This window comes from Notolepis coatsorum (assembly GCF_963971535.1).
Source record: "Notolepis coatsorum genome assembly, chromosome: 5".
Taxonomy (NCBI): domain Eukaryota; kingdom Metazoa; phylum Chordata; class Actinopteri; order Aulopiformes; family Paralepididae; genus Notolepis; species Notolepis coatsorum.
In genome coordinates, this window is record NC_140169.1 from 192,800,518 (window position 1) to 192,823,441 (window position 22,924).

General features: G+C 43.5%; 1 protein-coding gene across 1 annotated transcript in view; it reads right to left on the reverse strand.

The window, feature by feature from the left end:
• Positions 1-22,924, reverse strand: part of xpo4 (exportin 4) — a 234,477-nt gene that overhangs the window by 210,722 nt on the left and 831 nt on the right. Inside the window, exons 2-3 of the mRNA XM_084314483.1 lie at positions 9,862-9,967; positions 5,065-5,206 (exon numbers count right to left, since the gene is read on the reverse strand). Of these exons, the coding sequence (XP_084170609.1) occupies positions 5,065-5,206; positions 9,862-9,967 (248 nt within the window). The remainder of the gene's footprint in view (positions 1-5,064; positions 5,207-9,861; positions 9,968-22,924) is intronic.

Here is a 22,924-nt window from a genome sequence, read left to right on the forward strand (position 1 = left end):
CAGTTCCATTGGCAGCCATACATGCCCAGGCCATAATACTACCACCACCATGCTACACTGATGAGGTGGTATGCTTTCGATCATGAGCAGTTCCTTTCCTTCCCCATACTCTTCTCATTAATCTGGTACAAGTTGATCTTTATCTAATCTGTCCATATGATGTTGTTCTACAACTGTACAAGCTGTTTTAGATGTTTTTTGGCCAACTCTAATCTGGTCTTCCTCTTTTTGAGGCTCATCAATGGTTTACATCTTGTGGGGAACTAATTGATTGTTGACTTTGACAGATAAGCCTACCTCCTGGAGTGTTCTTGATCAACCAGTGCGTTCTTTCTTCTTAACACTTTGAGTGCCACTCACGGCTTTCACGACCCGACCATTGAATGCCACGCCCCGAGTATTCTCGGGTTTTTATTTTTTATTTATTTTTTTATTTTTAGCGATCTGAAATCATATTGCATCATGCGAGCCTACCGTTGGAGATACAGGGACCGCCGGCGCTCAGATGTGAAAAAAGCGCCCCCTATCGTCTCCCAGATGGTAAATCACCCTTTTGGAATGGACTCAATGAAAGTGAATGGGAGAACGGATTTCTGACTCCACATTTTACTTCTCACTGATGCAGCCGGGGTCTACCAGAGTTCATTCTGGAGCCTCTGAGCCGCGCGGATCATGTGTTATACTGTACACACGATGGATCAATACATTTATCGATTCTTTTCGAATGGCGATCGGAAATTGGAATAAACCATTTGGATACCATCTGACCTCAGGTAAGGAATCTATGTTATCAGTGTTAGGATAATCAGACTCGTTTTCACTGATATATAAGCGTTTATGTGATATGTGATATGGCTGTTTTGACTGTAAAAGCCATGAGGAAATAAAAGCAGCGATTATCAGCGCACGGCACGAGCGTGCGCACACATATACTATCGATCATCTAGCGTTTATTTGAAAACGATTCATAAATAGGCCGACAAATGACAACGTTCTGGAATATTCCAGTAAAGGCGATTATCATAGGCATGGGTTGTTTTTCCCCGGAAAACGGGTGATTTTCAAAATGCTATCAAACGGAAATGAAGCGATAAAAATTAGGGCTGCACCGAATGGGAAATTCTTGGCCGAAACCGATACCGAAAATAGAAAACAGTTGGCCGAAAACCGAAAGCCCGAAAAAGGTTTCATAGAATAGATTTTTTTTACCAATGTTGTGGAACATTATGATTATGGAAAAATATATGATTATGGCAAAACTTAACTTAAATAATAAATAATCACTATTATGGGTCCATAAAACATTTATTCAGCACTTCTGAATGCATACAGTACATTAATTCCATCTTTTCTCTGGCTGCCGCAGCGGACATCTGTGCTCTAATGAGCGCACCTTTCTAGTCCCCAGATGAATGTGCTCTCTTGACTTTGGCACAGTAGACGCGCGACAGACAGACAGCGTCAATGTGAGGAACACAATCCCCCCCCCCTCTCGCTCTGAATAATATGCATATTAGATCACTCAGTGATTAACCGCGACGGGCATATAGTAAATAAGGATATAAAAGCATGTTAAAGACGCATTTATTGGACGCGTTGCGCCGCGCGTAGAGTTTACATAGAAACAGCGCGACTCCCGACAGCGCGGCATCATCACAACAACACGCGTTAGGTTACAGGTTGTTTCTGTTTCGGTGATATATTTTCGGTGAAAAAACTCTTTCGGCCAGTAGCCGAAAGGCAATTTTTTGCCATTTTCGGCCGAAAACTTTCGGTGGCCGAAATTTCAGTGCATCCCTAATAAAAATACAATCTGCCTTGCCAATGTTGACTGGAAAATGAGTCTTTGATAAGCGACGGGCAGATTAGACACATAGCCATAATTTAAAACATAGATAGGCGATATTAACGTTAACATTGGCCGTGGATGGTGGCATTCAACGGGGTAAAAAGGAAAACACGGCCCGGCACTGAAAGTGTTAACACATTCCCGGCCAACCACGGACATGTCCGTGTTTTGGATCCAACGGTTGAGGGCCAACCACGGACATGTCCGTGGCAAGGTTGTTTTGGCTTTTATTCCATTGTAATATCCCACTGAATGTCACCCTGCGGCACTGCAGATTTACCCTACTCTTGGAATTCAGAAAAGTGCATTACCGGCCAGATCCTCGTAGGGGCGCTGTCTCGATAATGCAGTGTTCCCTGTGGCAGAACGGATGACGTTTTTTTTCATCATGCAGTGAATTTTCCTGCTAGCCTGAAGCTATGCCTGTAGCTTGGAATACCTTTTGCGACGCCGAATTCAGTATGCAGTAAAGGAATATATCATCAGCCAATGGACATATGGATCTAGGCGATCGATAACTGGGATATCCTTTTTGCAGTCCAACCGGTCACAGGTAAGAGCTATTTGACGTCAATTTCAGCTTGGTCGGGCCTTGCTTTGATAGCCATCCACCCGGTCAGCGAATTAGGCTACTGAGGCTAATGCCGTTATTGGTAATCAATAATCAGAAACGACGTCCCCGCCCCCCCCCCCCCCCCCCCTTTCATGCAGTCATCGTGGACCATGATACCGATCAAATGCATTTTGATTTTTATCTCTAGATGGTCTATGGCTGAAACGCCATTCGATTTAACGTTATTAGCTTAGCGCCTTGTAACTCGCCTTCCAGGAAATACCCCAGAACATTTAGCTATATATATATATATTTTGTTCATATTCACGACGGTATAAAATGGGAACGTATTGATGAAAACATTATTTGTATAAGGCATATTGAAGGGACAGTTTATAGTGTCAATTGACAATGAGAATGGACAGATAGCAATACTATAAACTAGATTTAGCTCTACAAACAGCCTCACGCACAATGAAAGTTTGTTTTGATTTGCTGGTCGTATAGAGTGGGATTAGACGGATCCAAATGGCCCCAAATGTGTTAATATTGCACCAAAAACTGTTGATTTGGCCACACAATGTTTTCGCTATCTCTCTGATGGGTTTGTTTTGATTTTTCAGCCTAATGATGGCTTGCTTCACTGATAGTGACAGCTCTTTGGATCTCATATTGAGAGTTGATTCCAAATGCAAATACCACACTTGAAATCAACTCTAGACCTTTTATTTACTCCTTGTAAATTAAATGAGGGAATAACACACCTGGCCATGGAACAGCTGAGCAGCCAATTGTCCAATTACTTTTGGTTCCTTAAAAAGGGGGGCGCACATATACTGTTGTAATTCCTACACTGTTCACCTGATTTGGATGTAAATACCCTTAAATGAAAGCTGAAGGTCTGCACTTAACACTTTCAGCGCCAGCCGTTTTATCCATCCTTGTAGTCAATGGGCCACGCTTTAAATGATAGGGATTTTCACTGTGCGTCGCGTGTATATTCTATATTATAGCTATGGAGACAATACTATGGCTCATTTGACAGTCACTATCTATCGTCCAACATGTAAAAAAGAATAGATTTTTTCATGTATACGTTCGCGTGTTATCCTGTGGTGAATATTGTATAGTTTCAGAGTGATCCTGGCTAATTCCTGGAAGCCGAGTTATGGATCGCTATGTGAATTTTGCTAAAGTCGTTCGCATTTCTCGCCTGGACACGCTACTGTTTCCAAATCAAAAGGTATATAATGGGTATTATATTTCATCATGAATGCATCAAGGGGGGGGGGGGGGGGGGGGGGGGGGTCGTTTTTTTATGCTCTGATCGCCAGCAACGGCATTCGTTTTGAATACTACATACGTTGATCGGCTGGATTGATGTGAAATCATTGTAGGATCAAGGTGGAATTGACATCAGATAGTCCTTACCTTTGATCGGGGTTATTCCAAAAAGAATATTCCAATTGTCTGATCGCGATTTCCAGTATTGATGTCCATCGGGACCCTGACATGAACTGGCACAAAATATGCATGCAGTGTGCTGAACGCGTTTCAAAGTGCTCGGATGAAGCGATTAACTTGGCTTGGTCTAAATTCTCCGCCGGGACCATATATAATGTAACACACAGTGTGAAATAAGGTTTCAAAGGGTGGGCGATACTGCCACCTAGCAGGATTTGGCCGGTATTGCGGTATCTCGGCGTCTCAGAATGAGTCCCAATGATACACATGAGGTCCGTGAGACTGCATAGAATAAAAAAATCTAATAAAAGAAAAAACGATGAAAACTCAAGTATACTCGGGTTTTCGGGGGTCCTGGCGGCGTCTACCTTAATGATAAGCAAGCAGTGCAAAAATGCGGAAGCATTCGTCACCGCACGCCACTACGGTAAAGCGCCTTTCTTTTCAGGCCCGCTTTGGGAGCTGTCGCGCGGAAATAGGCTGTCTATTGCCATTCTCTTTGACAAACTCTAACCAGCTCCTTAACAGCGCCTAAACTTAACCGTTCTAACCTTAACCAACTCCGAAACAATGCCTAACCTTAACCTTAACCATGCCTAACCTTAACCGGCGAAAGAATACACGTTAAAAAAAAAAATCACGTTAAAAAAAAAATATTTGATGGGATTCGAACTCGCCAGCAAACGAGCCATAGGATCCACAGCCATGTAGTCTTGCCAATTGAGCTATTTCTAGATACTGAATAAGGGGCGGTGACTTATATATATTGAGCTCCGCTCGTGTCGAACCAAGGCGGGATCTCATGCGCATGCGCGGGCACCTCGCGCGAGCACGCCGGCGCACGCACGCACCTGAGCGAGCACGCCGCCGCCGGTGCACGCACGGGCGCTGGGCGGCGGAAAATGAAAGGCGCATTACCGCACGCCACTACGGTAGAATGCTTCCGCATTCTTGCACTGCTTGCTTATCATTAAGGAAAACGCGTCCTGGCGCTCAACGGTTGGCAAGATAACCCAACTATACTCGTGGTTGGCGCAGAAAGTGTTAAGGCACACCTTGATTGTTTCATTTAAAAAAGTAATTTTGGTGGCCAAAATGATGAAAATTGTTGCGATTCTCCAAATATTTATAGACCCGACTGTAAATAGGACAGACGTAAAAACCCTGTCCCAACTCCTCCCACCCGCCTGGTACTCACTTGGGTCTCTGTAAGACGTAGGTGAGGAGGAATGTTCGGAGGGACTCGATGCAGGTCTTCTCCAGGAGGATCCACTCCCGCACCACCGCCTCCATGATGGCTGTGGCGGCCTGGAACAGCACATAGTCCACCTTACTGGTCTCTGGTGGAAGGAGGGAGGGTGGAGGGAGCGGAGAAGGTAGTGGAGGACATTCAAGTATTAATACAGAGGTATTATAAATGAATAATTTGCCATTATTTACCCAACCATGATTTCAATCATAAATATTTTGACTTGGTTATGAGTATCTATATAGTATATACTTGGCTATAATATATATAATAGTATATACTTGGTTAGAGTATCTGGTATACAAACACATTTACTTCACCAGTTATCACAAACAGTATTTTCTACATTTTCAAAAGCTCTTATGACCAGGTGCCATCAGAAGGTGATGTGGAGTCATGGTCCTACTAGACTTGTTTTCATTGTTGACATGAATGAATGAATGAATGAAAACTTTATTTAACAGATTGCAGAATGGGTACAATACAGTACGGCTCAATACATACAATTGTTAAGGGGATGCAGACCTGAGAAAGACGTTTGTCTTGTTTCCATCAGGGTCCCCCATTTTCAATTCATATAGACATATATGACATACATGACATACAGATAGTCAGTACTGCTACATCTATACATTTATGACATACCAGATTTGCAAATACAGTACTGTTTGTGATACAGAAGGAGTCAAGAAAAGAGAGTATATACATTTGATGTAGAAACTGTACATTGGAGGAGGTTGGGTGGGGGGGGGTTGGGTACATTGGGATATTGACAACCATACTGGGTAATTTACATTGGAGGTGGTTGGGGGGGGGGGGGCCGGGGGGCACACTGTATAAACAAGTAACACTGTACATTGAGGGGGGGGGGGAGGAGACACTGTACAAACAAACACAATTGTACATTGGACTATTGACAAAACCATACTAGGTAAATGACTGTACATTGGAGGGGGTTGGGTTAGGATATTTACAGGGGCCAGTGTTGAATTGCAGTCTCCCGTAGGTGTCCCTTGAGAGAGGTTTTGAAAGTGGGTAGTGATCCACATTCCTTTACAGCTTTGGGTAGGGCGTTCCACAATGATGTGGCATAATTGCGAAACGTGTTTAGTCCCTTATTTGAGCCGAATCTGGGTTTAACATGATTTGTGGAGCTCCCTCTGGTGTTGTGATCGTGGTATTCACTGACCTTTGGGAAGTATTTTGACATGTACATGGGTACCTTGGTCGTGTAGTGTATCTTGTAGACCAGGCCCATTGCAAGTTGCTGTACTCTGTCGTCTACTCTAAGCCATCCTAGGTTGTCAAAGTGGGCAGGGGTGAGGTGGGTTCTAGGAGTAAGGTCAAGCAGTAGTCTGACCAGTTTGTTTTGAGATGTTTGTAATTTTGTTTTTAGTGCCTTTGAGGTGCTTTGGTACCATGAGGTGCAAGCATAGTCGTAGTACCCCTGAATGAGTGCTCCTGCCAGAGTCTTCAGGGTGTTCTTGTTTACCAGAGAGGAGATCCGGTACAAGAATCGAGTTCGTTGGTTGACTTTTTTTATTACATTGGATGCCATTTTGTCACAGGAGAGATTAGCCTCTAGGATGGAACCCAGGTAGGTAATTTCATCTTTCCTTGTGACAATATTGTCACCCACTGTAACTGAGAAGCCGTCGGTCTTGCTGAGTTTGTTATTTGAACCGAAGAGAATGGACTCTGTTTTGCCCATGTGTAATGATAGTTTGTTATCAGCGAGCCATATGCAGATTCTGCCTAGTTCCGAGCTGAGGGTTTTTTCAACCTGTAACTTGTTCTTGTCAGAGACCAGCAGGGCTGAGTCGTCCGCAAACAGGAACAAGTTGCAGTCACAAGCTGACGACATGTCATTTGCATAAATTAGGAACAGTAGCGGTCCTAGTATGCTTCCTTGTGGAACACCACAGCTCACTGTGAGGGGGGGGGATAGGGTACCGTTTACCTCCACCATCTGTTCCCTCCCCTCAAGGTAGGATTGCATCCAGCTCACAAACCAGGCCTGTACTTTAGTCCCACCTATTTTATAAACCTATGCATTTAAAAAAGGTTTTTTTTTCAGTGAATCTCTTAATTATGTCAATATTGTGCCGTCAGAACAGTATTATGTTTGTAGGTGGAAATAATGATTGCAGCTTTAAAGGATAACTCCAACATTTTGGGAAATTAGCTTATTTAACTTCTTCCCTGGAGTTAGACAAGAAGATACATACCTTTTTTGTCTCAGTGCGTGCATTTAGCTTAGGGAACAGACGCTCCGTTAGCATAGCTTAGCTTCATCACTGGAAGTGAGGCAGGACAGTACCCTGACGTTCACTACAGGTTTGTTGATATTCTCATTCCTTCAAAGGATCTGAACCGATTGAAGTTTATGGATACCATGACTTAAAATCCTCTTACCTTGACGATTTAAAGCCTCCCCAATTTAGAAAACAGTAATCCAATGGCTGGTATTGATAATATACTACTAACTACTGGACGCTCGGAGCTAACCGGAGCTAACGCAGAACAGGATGTGTAAAGCAAATATAATGACTTCCTTTCTGGGGTTTTCAAAATAAAAGTGCAACGTTTATAGCAGCGGAAAACGTTTATTTTGTACATTATCTAACGTTAACACGAACCTAAACTAACGTTACAACTAACCTAAAGTTAGTTTAGGTTTGTGTTAACATTAGATAATGTACAAAATAAACGTTTCCCGCTGCTATAGACGTCGCTCTTTTATTTTGAAACCCCCCAGAAAGGAAGTGATTGCTCTCGTTATCTGCTTGAGTGTCCGGTTAGCTCCGTTAGCGTGCAGTAGTTAGTAGTATATCAATACCAGCCATTGGATTACTGTTTTCTAAATTGGGGAGGCTTTAAATCGTCAAGGTAAGAGGATTTTAAGTCATGGTATCCATAAACTTCCATCGGTTCAGATCCTTTGAAGGAATGAGAATATCAACAAATAACGGAGCGTCTGTTCCCTAAGCTAAATGCACGCACAGAGACAAAAAAGGTATGTATCTTCTTGTCTAACTCCAGGGAAGATGTTAAATAAGCTAATTTCCCAAAATGTAATTAAAAATAACCTGTAGGCCTACACCCCTCTGTATTACTGCTGAATGATGTTTTTGAGTGTGCAGTACATCCACAGCTAAAGAGATTGGTTTTATCGGGTATCACAGTGGCTAAAAAGCTGATAGCATCACGATGGTTCCAACCGGAAAAAATTTGCCGAAAGGTCTGGATTATTACATATCTCGATGTGATCTATCAAGAAATATCTACAGCAAGAATTTTGGGTCTCAATGAATCCAAAATGACATTGTGGTTAGAAGTGGTGGAGAAAATAAAAGCTAGCATAATAATGGTAATGTCTGGTTAGGAGCGAGGGAAAATGGATGGATTATCCAATGGGGGGTCCGGGAGGGGGGGGGGGGTACGAGCTGGAGCATATGTGTGTAGGTTTTTAGATAACAGGTATTAAGGGTATATCCTATATAAGACAATTAACTAAAATGTGATTTCATTGGATGTGCACTGTCAACTAATGCTTGTATATCTTATCGTGTGTTGTCATGTTTGTTTATGTGTTTGTTTAAAAAATTATTTAAAAAAAAATACAAAAAAAAAAAAAAAAAAAGTTTAAGGTGCATTTTATGAACTAGCAATATATCCCTATCTTTTATTATTTTATTTTATTACAGATTTGGACTTTAATGGCCATTTGCATGATTATGCAAGAGAAATATTCAAATCTAATATATATTCTGTTCTAGATCAACGAGATGACGAGATGAACGTCTAACCAGATTGTTTAGAGAAGATATTGTCCATTATGTCATAATTATTCTTTAACCTCTAAATGGAAGATTGCTCCACTTCTACAAGGTCCATTTGCATGTTCTTGGTATCTAGGGACATCTATGGACCTCAGGGAATGTATTCCCAGTGTCCGAAATATTGTGTCCGTTACTATGCTTGAGTAAATTGTAATGAACAAAATAATAATAAAAAAAAAAAATCCATCTTTGACTGTGAATAACACCATGCTAACATTGACCTAAAGTGAAAAATGTAAGTCATTCAGCACCTTCTTGAGATCAAGTGTACTACAAATCTAAGCAAATTAACAAAGGGCAGATGATTTACAGGGGTTTAAGTAGATACAGTACTGAATTTTGCCATCCGGACACATGCAATTTGAAATATGAATATATGTAATATCAGGCCTATAAATGACCATATTATGGCCATCTATCTCATCCATCAAATCTCCTCTTTCCAATGGCAGAGTTAAATCTGGATTTAGTACCACCAGGCGCCTGGTACAGGGCAGCAAAGACTGAATGAAATCTACTGTAAGTTACTTTTGTATAATGTCCATAGCTCAAAATATTTCCATTTTTTTTTACCCGATTGCAACCCCCCCCCCCCCCTAGACATTCACAGAAAGGTAACGAAAAACAAAACAAACAATAAAAGTTTTATTTTATGGCAACAACATTAAGGTTTGTTCGACCCCCTTTACTCTTGGCTACATTTGAAAAAGAAACACAACATTACTTAATACATACTGTATTGATATATTTATGTATGACGTGCAATAAATCTCGTACCGGGCCGATCGGGAGGTTAAGGAGAAAATTACGCCCAAGTTTCTATTGTACCGATTTACCATGAATACTAATATTATGTCCAAAATGAAGGCTGTGTGAAGTAATTAATGTGTTGACGCCCACTCACCGAGGATGTGCTTGCAGACGGCAAAGGGAGACTTGGACTTCCTGAAGGAGAGAAAGATGTGCTCTGCATGCTGCCTCTGTTCTGTATTGACCATGGACGGTGGGGCCTACACACACACACACACACACACACACACACACATTAATTACAAACAAGCATTATTAGTCCAATTCAACACAGCATCACTATGACATATTAACAATGCACCCAATCAATTACAGACCAACCATAATTTCACAATGAAGAAGAATAAATAGACACAATTGCTACCTGCTGCCACCTCCAACACACACACACACACACACACACCTGGCTGCTACCTGCTGCCACCTCCAACACACACACACACAAGGCTGCTACCTGCTGCTCCCTCCAACTAGGGTGACCACCAGTTGTCCCGCTTTTGGTTGTAACTGTCCCACCATTTGACCGAATGTCCCGCGTCCCACATATTGAGAGGATGTCCCTCTTTTTGGTCTAAAAGCCCCTCCCTACAGTAAACGTAGCAACTCGCCTCTTGTCCACACACATTGCTCTGCTCGTGACGCTACCTCATATCGCAGATCTGATTGGTTAGGTAGTAATTTAGCGCTCTGCTCGTGAGAGTCGTGACGCTACCTCATATCGCAGATCTGATTGGTTATAGTAATTTAGCGCGCTGTCAAAATGTAGTGTGCTGTCAACGTTTAGCGAGGTGTCAAAAAAGAAAACACAACAACATTACAAGCGAACTATGAATCAAGATGGAAAGCAGTAAAAAGAAACGGACCTGCACTTACAACCAAGACTGGCAAACGACACATGCCTGGGTGAGGCTGATGTCAGGCAATCCTCAGGGAGATTTCTGTGTTTTGTGTCATACCGTAATTCCTCTAATAGTGACCGGTATTCAATTACAAACCGGGTCTCTATTAATGGCCGGGTGCGCTCTTGAGCTAAGCAATTATAAGCCGACCTCCTAATACAAGCCGGGTTACTAATATACTGAGCTGCATACTGAGCTGCTAAGGTAAAGTTACTTGATTTCACTTTGAAAACGTTGAAATGACCAGTGACCACCTGTAATTGCACTGTTTACTATTTCATACAGACAGTACTTGGTTTCAATAAATGAACCCAGTACATTTTACTGGGTTCAAACTGACACAAAATGTTGATTTATTCATTATGATCTATAGAAATATAGGCCTCTCTCTTATACATGCCTCCTCCTAATAAAAGCCTGGTACCCGCTACAGTTTAAGCAAATACAAGCCCGGGTCACTATTAGAGGAATTACGGTAGTTCGTTTTCAATTGCTCATGGAGGAGAATACGACTTGAAGCGCCACAGTGGACGTGAGTCTCACATGAAAGTGGCTCACCAAAAAGAAACATCCAGATCTATGGATATGTTTCTTCTTAAACCAAAAAAATGATAGCCAGATGGACAAGGTCACTGCAGCAGAGATAACAAGCGTCTATCACACTGTACAACACTCCCATTCATACAGGTCAGCCGACTGTGGTAGCAAGCTAGCTCCTGTCATTTGGCCAGACTCAGATATTGCAAAAAGAATATCGTGTGGTTGTACAAAAGCTACATCCATAGTTATCCATAGTTATTCTAATAGAGAAACACAATTTATTTGTATTATTATTTTTGTTCCCTAGTGTTTCCTAGTTGTGTTAACAGGGAATATCGGGGGCGCCCTCGCATACCATAGTGCCTTGCGCACCTACACGGCCGACCCGGGTTCGATCCCAGCTCCCGTCGTTATTTGTTGCATGTCCTCCCCACCTCTCCTCCCGTTCGCCCTCTCCTCTGTCGGTCCTGCGTGACCAATAAAGCTGTAAAAATGCTAAAAAATAATTAAAAAAAATTAAAACAGGGAATATCGAACACAAGACATTCCTGTCAAGTGATAAAGTTTGAATATTTAAAACAGATGTTAGGTGGTAACAAGCCGGCTGCCAGTGCCAAGATGAATGTGGCAAGATATAATTCTGTATTTATTTTGATTTAACCTTCATCTATTCGGTGAAGACCAGTTATTCTAATAAAAGAATTTACATTATCTATCTGTCCCACTTTGTCCCACCAAAATCTTACTGTTGTCCTGCTTTTGGACTTTTTGCATCTGGTCACCCTACCTCCAACACACACACACACCTGGCTGCTTTCTTTGTTAGCAAAGAAAATGTGTTTATATTAGATCAAGTCAACTCACCAGGCTAGTAGGGAATCAACTATATATTAGATAAAGTCAACTCACTTTTTCTTTTATGCTTTTTTTTTTATCTTATGTTGTGGGACTTGTACAGCACTTTCGTAAACTTTGTTGTTTTTAAATGTGCTCTATAAATAAAGTGGGTTGGATTAATTAATTAAGTAGCCCCTTTCGTGACTGACGCATCCAACAAGGTTTCACTCGGCTGTGTGATTTAATTCAAGGTGGATCGCTGTTGTCGTTTGAACAACTTCAGATTTCATGGGAACTACCAATCCCCCAAATCAAGAATGTTTAAGATGAATGAAGTAAGATTTTGATTATTTGAAATATGGCCTGTGTAGACTAAACTATGCACAGAATTATGTCAGTCTACAAGGTCCGGATTCTACATGGTCCGGCAATGTAGACCTTGTAGACTCCACTACAGACCAATCATCAGTGAATGTTCATGCATTTTTAAGAAGGGCAACTTCCACAAAAAAACAAAGAACTCACCAAAACATCTCAGTAGCACCTTATCTAAATGTTATATTTCATATATGGAGATTCATATTTATTTATGTATTGCATGCATTTCTACATTTTATTTCCTATTTTGTTTATTCATCCCAGTATCTTTCTTTCTTATGTGTGGAATTCTACAAGGCGCGCCCACACACACACACACACACACACACTTACATTTAGTCATTTAGCTGACGCTTTTATCCAAAGCGACTTACAAGTTCTGTACGACAAGACAGCAAGAAGGGTACAACTCTATCAGCTGAGTAACAATGTTCATCAAGTGTTGCGTGTTACAGTGTAGGTTAGTTTATTAGGACAAGTGCATGACAGTAAGGTTAGTCACGGTTAGATTTTTTTCTTTTTTTTTTTTTCTTTTTTTTAATCATTTCAGATAATGGTTGAAGAAGTGAGTCTTTAGTCGACGGCGAAAGATTGGACGGGATTCGGCTGTCCTAACTGGGATGGGTAGTGTACACACACACACACACACACACACACACACACACACACACACACACACACACACACACACACACACACACACACACACACACACACACACACACACACACACACACACACACACACACACACACACACACACACACACACACACACACACACACACACACACACACACACACACACACACACACACACACACACACACACAAATCGAAGTAAAAAAAAATAATTAAAAAAAATGTTTTGAAAAAAAATTATTATTTTTTTTTTACTTCGATTTTTTTTTTAATGTTCGAAGCTTGTGCCATCGAACGAAGCTTCGAAGCTTCGAAGTATTTAAGACAGCCCTAAAATGTACCTTTAATCCCAATATTCGTCTGACCACACCCCTATCAGCTTACCCATATAAGCAGGGGTGGGGCCACCCACTCGCCTCCTTCTCGCTTTCACCACAAGGAAGAAGTGCCTCGGTAGATCCCCACACTTGACACCATGATGGAAGAAAGAATTAGGAGCAGCTTTGGGAAACAAGGATACGTTGACATCATATCTTTATTTTCTCTCTCACTATTTTCGAGAAAATACGGCGATATTGTCTTCGTACTGGAGTGTCTGGAAGATGATGATCATTCTAAAAATCCTCCACCGGTTTTCGTATTGGGAGTTCGTGCCGCTACATGCTTTTCCAACTGCAGTCCTTGCTGTGTGCTGGTTGCGGTAAAGGCACAGCTGGGCTGTAGGACGCGCCGCTGTTGTGAGACGCGGTGGGTTCCTGGTTCTGGTGAGTTATGTTTGCTGGCAGGCTTCACTTGTCTGTTAGTGCTATGGGGGCTACTTGACAATGTTTATGAAAACCGGCCCCAGGCTAGGGTCCTTTGTTCAGTCTCCTAGACGACAGAAGACCTTGGTCTGAAGCCATTTTAGTTTAACTAGTGGGCCGCGACCATTAACACTGGTGATCCCTGTGTGTTCTGGACGAGTGGATATCTCTCTGTCCCGTGTTAAGCCCCTTCTTTCATATCCAAATGAGAGTATTCCTTCACGAGGAGATATGTGCATGGATGTGCGATAGCGGCAGATCCATGTTCAAGTCAGCTACACAAGCCAGTTTGGTATTGTGCTGATTCCGTCGGGTGTTGGTAAAATCACCGTTGTAAAGCTGTGTGACATCTTGTTTCTCTTTTCGCTTAAAAAGTGAGGAGGGTTTTCAGAACGGCGGCCTGTCTGGGTGAGTGTTATGTCATTGTGTACAAAGTTCAGGTGATAGCTGCTTAGCTTACGGTTAGCCAGTCAGCTGTTAGCTGCGGTGTTAGCCTGCTGGGATCACTGCGTGGCCTACAGAGGTGGGCCTACTGTTAGCCAGTCAGCTGTTAGCTGCGGCGCTAGCCGGTTGTGATCACTAGGAAACGTTAGCTTGCTGCTATCGGACAAGGCCAGCGCGGGGTAGCTCCGGCTCTTCGCGCGCCGCCGCGCGCTTCCCTCTGGTCGCGTGCGCCGTTCGCTCGGCGTCTCGCGAGCAGGGGCGGTAGCGACCGACGGTTGGGGCGACCGTTAGCTTAATGCTACTCTGTTGAACGTGCTTTGATTATAACATGTTTTACACTCTTGACTACGACGTCATCCTTGACAGGGGATGTTCGTCGACCCTGCCCTGAGCCTGGACGGGGATTGCGTCAACAAAGAGGACTGTAGCGACTGGTTGGAGCGACGACGCTGCCCAGTTCGAGCAACACAGGATCGGCTGTGTTGTCTACGGGGTCTTGAGTCTGCACTTCGCTGATCTACGTTCCGGGTAGGACAAGGTTTGACCAGACCTTATAACACGTCTTCTGGTTTTACTTTTCTAAATGTTTTGTGAATAACGATGTTTTCCCAAAACGTGTGTTGCTGCAATGCATTTAGGATACGACGCGAGTTATGTGTGAACTGTTTTTGTCACTGGCAGTTAGCTTCTCCGTGCAAATCGGGTTGTTGTTACAGATGTGAAAATGATCTGGTTGTTGTGTGAGAAACATCATGGTGTTTATATGTACCGTGTACTCACAACTAAGGTAACTAACCTATGAAGCTATGCTTAGTGACAAGTGAGTAAAAGAATGTTCTTTTCTCAGCCTGTGATGACAATGAACAGTGTGTTCACATATTAACAGGTTTTCCTGTTTTAACTGGCCGTATTAAGGGTAAAATAAGAGGATTGTGTTTCCCCCCGGTTCCCTGGGGACTTTTTTTTTTCATTCCTGGTCCCACGGCCTGGTATATTGGGCGTGTGCACCGCAGAAATTCCCCCGCCATAGAGTACGTCACCGTGCGCGTCTCTGTTGGTAGGACTTCCGTGTGCTGTTCAGGTCCATGTGATGGATCTGTTTCGGGGGGGTGGTCAGGGCTCCTCCTCACCAAGCGCCTTTTCGGGCCTTCTGTGAGTTCGGACTCCTCCTTTCCATGTGAGGGAGCCTCCATCAGAGTACAGAGCCTTCCTCCTCAGATTGTTAAAGTGAGTGGACCCTCTAGAAGGTGTCCTATTCTATTGTGTATGTATTCGATTCAATTCGATTATTGAGTGTGTATGGGTTCAGTGCCTCTTCCCCGGAGAGCCCTAAAACCAATTTTTTACATGGCTCAAGGTGCAATATATTCTTTTCAATCTGTACAGCTCGCGTGGGAAGTCTCTCTGGGGATCCCCGTCTCCTTCCTATGGGAGGGTGGTGGGATGTAAAAATGTGAAAAAAATTTACCCCCGGCTGTGTAGACTGGGATACATACTGTTGGTGCTTCCTTCTTTTCTATTCAAAAAGTGTTGGAGTTAGGAAGTGTCACACCCCTCTTGTTGTTCCCCTGGGCGCCTTGGGGATTCAATGACAGGTTTAAATAGCCTGTTCATTGATGGGGGTGTGTCCCGACGCACGTATAGTGCTAGCTCGCTGTAAACAGGCGACTGACTGGCACGCCTTGGTTGCTTGAGGTTAAAACAGCGTTTTTATAAAGCAACTGAGATGGGGGTTTTTCCTCTTCCGACGACCACATCCCACGACCTGGGTTGGTTATCGACGGATTCTCGTTCATGTCTGGGGGATGATGACGGAATGGATCTGAACATATGTAGAGGGGTCTCACGCCCTTGGGGTGGGCCACCAGGCGCGGTTCGCCCGAACGTGTGGGTGGCGCCTTCTTTTCATGTTAAGATCGACACGCATATCTGCCCTTTCTCCTGGAGTAGGCATGTCGGCGTGGTTAGGGCACGGGACTGGTTCTGGTCACGCTGGTCCGGATCAGTTGAACCCGTTGTCCGCCGGGGATGCAGATCTGCTGTTCTGGTACCCTGAGGGACTTGGGCTTTTTTCAGGGGGAAAAATGCCAGGTCGGTCCGGGTGTCACAGGGTTAAGCGCTATGGAGACCCTGGTTGGGTACGTTTTTTACTCAGCACTGTCGTAATGGCTTACGGCCATGCCATCCTGTACACACTCGATCTCGTCGGATCTCGGCCGCTACACAGGTTGGTCCTGGTTAGTACTTGGTTGGGAGACCGCCTGGGAATACCAAGTACGGTGTGCTTAGGGGCTGGTTCTCCATTCTTTTTCGCTCCTCTCTCACGCATGGCAAAGAGGGGCCTGTGGGGGTGGTTTTTGACCTCCTCTGGTGACCCTGTGCTTCCCGTACCGCCAGGCCCGGTCCGAAGTACTGTTTCGTCGACCCGTAGGCCTGGGTTAACCCTTTTTTGAAAACTGAAACACTTGTACTGCGGTATAGCCGGTGTATACCCGCAGGTGTGTTTTGGAGTTTTTTCTTGAGGGGTTATAGGAACAACCACCGCATTGGGTAACACCAGGGTGGTTGATTCCCTGGTGTGTTGGAGCAGTGTCAACTCCCGGGTTCACCGTTTGAGGGTGCCCCTGCACGTTCATGACGTCTGCCAATCGTGTCAGCCTTCTCTGCCTCGACCCCTCTGGGTGGGGGTTTTTAAATGGAGGCTTGGTCGTGCAACACCGCCAGCTTACGCTCCTTCCGCCGGGGCGGCTGTGTTCAGCTGTCCCCTCTGGCGCCTGTCTCGTCCGCAGTCTCCAGGCTAGGGTTAATAGCCTGTTGCCTGGTTTTTCCCCGGTGCGCTGCCTGCTTCCGTTGGTTAACCTTTTTTGTGTGCTTACGGCCATGCTGACTGCCTGTTGCAGGGTCAGTGTGCCAGGCGGTGTACTATTGGGGGGACGGGGCCCGCTCGGCTGAGGGGCCTTTGTCCGAATACGCTGGCGATGTGGGGGGCGGGGCACTACGTGCCCACCTGGTGGGGTCTTGATGCTGGCATCATGGACTTCTCCGGGCCCCCATTCCAGGGAGTCCAGTCCTTTTGGTGGGTCTGGGTCTTCCTTCGCGCTCCGCTGCTACGGCCTTGCCACGGGGTTGGGTTTGCCCTTGACCCCGTGATTCTGGGGGCAGTAACGAGGTTGTTCCTCCGTTCGTTCCCGGGTGGCATGCGGGTTGTGCGTGTGTGTAGTCGTGGGGTCAAGCCACGGTCTGCTCACCCTGTGCGTTGAGTTGCTTGAGTGCCTCTTCGCACGGTCGGGTCCGTCGCCCTCCCGTGAAGCCCCTAATAGGGGGGGTGCCCTCCATTAGGGTGGGTCGGGGGGGCTCGGCCCTCCCTCTTCTGATGGTTGTGGGGGGCTGTCAGCGCGGTGTATTTGTCGGCCGTTGGCTCTCGCTCGGCCTCCCTTGTGCAGACTAGTAGGGGTGGGACGATACATCGTATTATCAATTATCAAATAGGATCGATGCAACGTAAAAAGATTGATTCATATTGCGATACTCTTATTTGTATCGTGAGCATATCCGCCCGGCTGCAACAACAGTAGCTCAGCGCAGCTCAGCGTGTGTAGACGTTAGACAGCATTGCTTCAGAGTCCGCCTATTTTGCCCGAAATAAGTGCCTGTTGTTTTTTTCCCCACAAGGGGTCAAATGCATCTAACATGCTTTCCATCCTCGCCATTCCTTTATGCCCACGTCGCGTTAAATACAGAAATTAACGTTGCGTTAGCGTGAGCTAACTAAGCTAAGCTGATAGAGCGATAGAGAGAAACTAGGGACTGGGAAGGAGGGGGGGTTACTGCATTCTCGAGATAGCCCCACTAACAGGATCTGGCCGGTACTGCACCTTCTGACTCCCAATATGCCTTTTCCAGCCAAAATACAGCGCTGTGATAGGATATTAATATCGTAAAAAAAGAAAAACGAACCGAAAACAGTGAACAGGAGGTCTATTTGTATTAAAAACAATAGATTGTTTTTCATTTAAATGTCTGGAAGAGATCAAAAATAAAAATGTCAACTGATATTTCCATTGCCTTTTTTTTGTTGATTTAAATGTTACTGATTTTGTTAAATGGGCATATAATATCGTCTCATATCGATCGCAGGCACCTGAATAGAATCGTATCGTGGCAGACTTTGTGATATCGGAAAATATCGTATCGTTGTCCAAAGAATCGATATCGTATCGTATCGTGATGAAACTGGTTATTCCCACCCCTACAGACTAGTGATGCCGAGCGAGAGCGAATACGAAACAGAACGTTAGGTTATGACTATAACCAAGTTCTGTTAGTATAGCGACGCTCGGCATCCGACGCCGCTGCAGCCTTTGACCTCGCCTTGTGGCGAAAGCTTGGGAAGGAGGCGAGTGGGTGGCCCCACCCCTGCTTATATGGGTAAGCTGATAGGGGTGTGGTCAGACGAATATTGGGATTAAAGGTACATTTGTGGTCTTTATTCAGTGCGCGTGCACATATGCGAGATAGTGCAGACTAGTGATGCCGAGCGTCGCTATACTAACAGAACTTGGTTATAGTCATAACTAGGGGTGCACCGATATATCGGTCGGGTATCGGTATCGGCCGATAAGTGCCTTGTTGAGTTGACTGCTATCGGCCTATCGGCCGATAAGCTCAAATGTGCCGATAGCAGTCGCCGATAAATAAGCATCAATTTGTGTAGCGTCAAAAGGCAAAAAAAAAAAAGTTCACTCGCGACCTACCTGCACAAGCCCGCCGTCCCCCACACACACAAGCTACTGCATCAGTTACTACTTATGATTAACAAGGCATTCGTTTTGTGGCATTGACGTTATATAGTTAGTGTTACACGGACAATAACATCAGCATATTATTATTACCCATAGCAGCAAGGCATTACTCCGAGTCCGTTCATAGCTCAGTTCCATTCCGTTGCTCATTCCGTACCCAACTACCCACTACTAGTTAGTTAGCACCATCCAGGCATCAACGTGAGCTCCCGGTACGGTAGCTAGTTAGTTAGCACCATCCAGGCATCAATGTGAGCTCCCGGTACGGTAGCTAGTTAGTTAGCACCATCCAGGCATCAACGTGAGCTCCCGGTACGGTAGCTAGTTAGTTAGCACCATCCAGGCATCAACGTGAGCTCCCGGTACGGTAGCTAGTTAGTTAGCACCATCCAGGCATCAATGTGAGCTCCCGGTACGGTAGCTAGTTAGTTAGCACCATCCAGGCATCAACGTGAGCTCCCGGTACGGTAGCTAGTTAGTTAGCACCATCCAGGCATCAACGTGAGCTCCCGGTACGGTAGCTAGTTAGTTAATAACGTTATATAGTTAGTGTTACACGTTCAATATAACATCAGCATATTATTTACCCGAACACAGCAAGTAAGCAAGGCATTATTCCGTTCATAGCTCCGTTGCTCATTCCGTACCAAACTACCCATTCTGCAATCTGTTAATAAAGTTTTCAACCAGACAAATGTATAGAAAGGCTTTGTTTTATTATAACATTTGTTGCAGTAAAATCATTGCGTCTCGTTTGGCCATCCTGTGGAGCGCGCTGGTCGGCGGGCACTGCCGGGCAGCTAACGTATTAGCTTGTTGTGGTTCTGAGTTTGACTCGCATTCTGAGTTCTCGCAAGCAGATCAATGGCGGCATGCCCCCGAAGTAGAAAATGAATAAACACTTGCCGATTGGTGGTAAGAACAGCAGGAGGTGGGTGCTAGCGGTGTGGCGTAATTGGCCGAATCGACTGTCAATCAAAATGGTTCCATTGCATTGGTTGAAAGCTCTGGTTGAGAGAATAGTATCCCGCTGCAGGCCGCCAGAATGGTTCCATTGCATTGGTTGAAAGCTCTGGTTGAGAAAATAGTATCCCTCTGCAGGCCGCCAGACGATACTGGGAGAGAGATAGTGATACCATAAACATATTTCTTGATGTTTCCTTTTTTTAAGTAAGTAAAGAGGCCTACAAATACAAACATACACATACAAATATACAGTAGTTTCATAAAAAAAATAAAAAATAAAAAAAATAAATAATTTTTTTTTTTACAAATACTTATATACAAATATCGGTATCGGTATCGGCCGATAGTGTTAGTTGAACAATCGGTATCGGTATCGGTGGCCAATTTTCATATCGGTGCATCCCTAGTCATAACCTAACGTTAAAATTGTATTTCGGGACGGTTCTGGGACGGTGGTGAAAAAAGTTAGTCTGGAGCCCTGCTTCTATCCCCAGGCCATCAGGATGCTCAATGAACAATAACAAACCATCAACACACCCACAGCACACACATCCACACGCACACACTCACTTTAAATAAACAACACACTGTAGCACCCACTTTACCACTTCAGACACTAACACACTTTATATTTATAGGTAAGGAAATTTGCACATCAATCTCATTCCTTATTGCACCTCACCACCACAAGGCGGCACCACAAGCTAAGCTATACCTCACCATTTCTACACTGTACTGTACCTGCACTGTATATAGGTATATTGAACATTTGTTGTTTACACTTGTTTACGTACTTTACTTTCTATTGTACTTTTTTTATACTATCTTGTTATTATCTAGCACAGTGGTTCCCAAAGTCGGGGTCGCGACCCAAAGGTGGGCCGCGAGCAGCCACGGGTGGGCCGCGAGATGATTTAAAAAAAGAAAAAAAAAAAAATTATATTTATTTTTTTTAATTTTTTTTGTCAGGCCACTGAACTTAGAAGCAGGCCAGGACAGTGTTTCTAGTTGTATTCTAAAATTCTATTCTATTGTATTCTAAAATGTGACTATATGGTTTTATATTAACTTAATAAATAAACAAAAACGAAAAATCTACTTATTTCAACGAACATTTCAAACTAAATAACAGATTATGCACATAAAACGCTGAAAACAACCGAAGCAACAATAGTATTTTAATGAGGCTATTATTATTATCATTATTATATTGCAACAAGTTAGCCCTCTCATAAATATCACATATAAATGAATAACTAACTTGAACTAACTTAATAGGATTGAAGTGATATTTGGCTTAAAAAATCGGTCACCTGGCAAAAAAAAAAAAAAAAAAAAGCCTGACGATGTCCATTGGGCCGCGGCTCTCTGACGCCTTATTTTCTGGGCCCTGGCCTGAAAAGTTTGGGAACCCCTGATCTAGCACACTCTCAGGAGCAAAACAGAAAGAAGCATTTCATGCAAAGTATTCTGTATTTCTGTATGACAACTAATAAAGAAACTTGAACTTCATTATAATGTTATATTAGTCTGTTGGAAGCAGCCATAACATGTAACATGTTCATTATAATATAATGTTATATTAGTCTGTTGGAAGCAGCCACATTAACATGTAACATATAATGTTATATTAGTCTGTTGGAAGCAGCCATATTAACATGCAACATGTTCATTATAATGCTGTTATATTAGTCTGTTGGGAGCAGCCATATTAACATGTTCATTATAATGTTGTTATATTTGTCTGTTAGGAGCAGCCATATTAACAAGAGGGGTGTAACATATCATATCCCATATCTCATGTCATAATAGCTTTAGGTAGCCTGATACATCACTCTGTTACAACTGCACTCTGTTACAACTGCTCTCTGTCACTCCTATGAAACACCTGTTGGTTCGTGCACCAGAATATTGGGTACACTTCAGTTCTATGTATCCATCTTGCTTCACTCCATCTCAGAAAGCAAGAAATTATGGCCTCATATGAGACACAAAAAAAACTGCCTGTTAGTAGTCAATTACATAGCCAAGCTTTGTTTTTCATTGGATGTTTTCCTAACATTGCTACGCTCCTGTGTTCAGGTACAAAGTTTATTCACCTTAACCAAATTGATGGGAATTGACTTAGCCTAAATTAGCATTTTCTTTTTGCAACATTTCAAAAGTTTGCTTAAAATTCCATTCTCACAGCATCACTGTACAGTTCATTTTAAACATCATCAAAAGTAAACAGACTTTACAACTAATATTCAAGTTGAATCTCAATAACAACATCAGTCATAATAATTGCAATATGATATTGTGTCCATATACCACAGCAAAAGTTATTATCTTGCCATCTATGTTTGTAATCAAAGTACTACACGTGTGTAAAACTGAGCCCACACGGGACACAGCACCAATTTCTTTAGATAGCCTACCAAAGTACTAATGTCCAGTATTTGTATAGTTGAGCTATAGTTGCCATTATCCTTGCTTGGAAAGAGGCTGTTAGTTTGCCAAATAAACAATGAGAAACTACTGTTGTTACTTTCTGTAAACAAATCAAATGCCAACTAAAGGTATGACATCATTAGAAAAAAATGGAGCCGAGCTATTCCAGGTCACAGTGATCATTACACTAAAACGTTTGTGCTTGGAAATGTATGTCAACAATGATCAATATGGGCCGCGATCAATCCCAGCCTATGAGTTGATAAGATGAGTTAGTGCCTAGTGGGCAGGACTGACAGCAACAGACAATAACAAAATAATTCTGGAATCAAATGAAGTCGTACACTGACATGCTAATCAACAATGCAGAGCCTTGCTGACTCAAATGTTTGGCAATCAGTGTGACCAGCACTT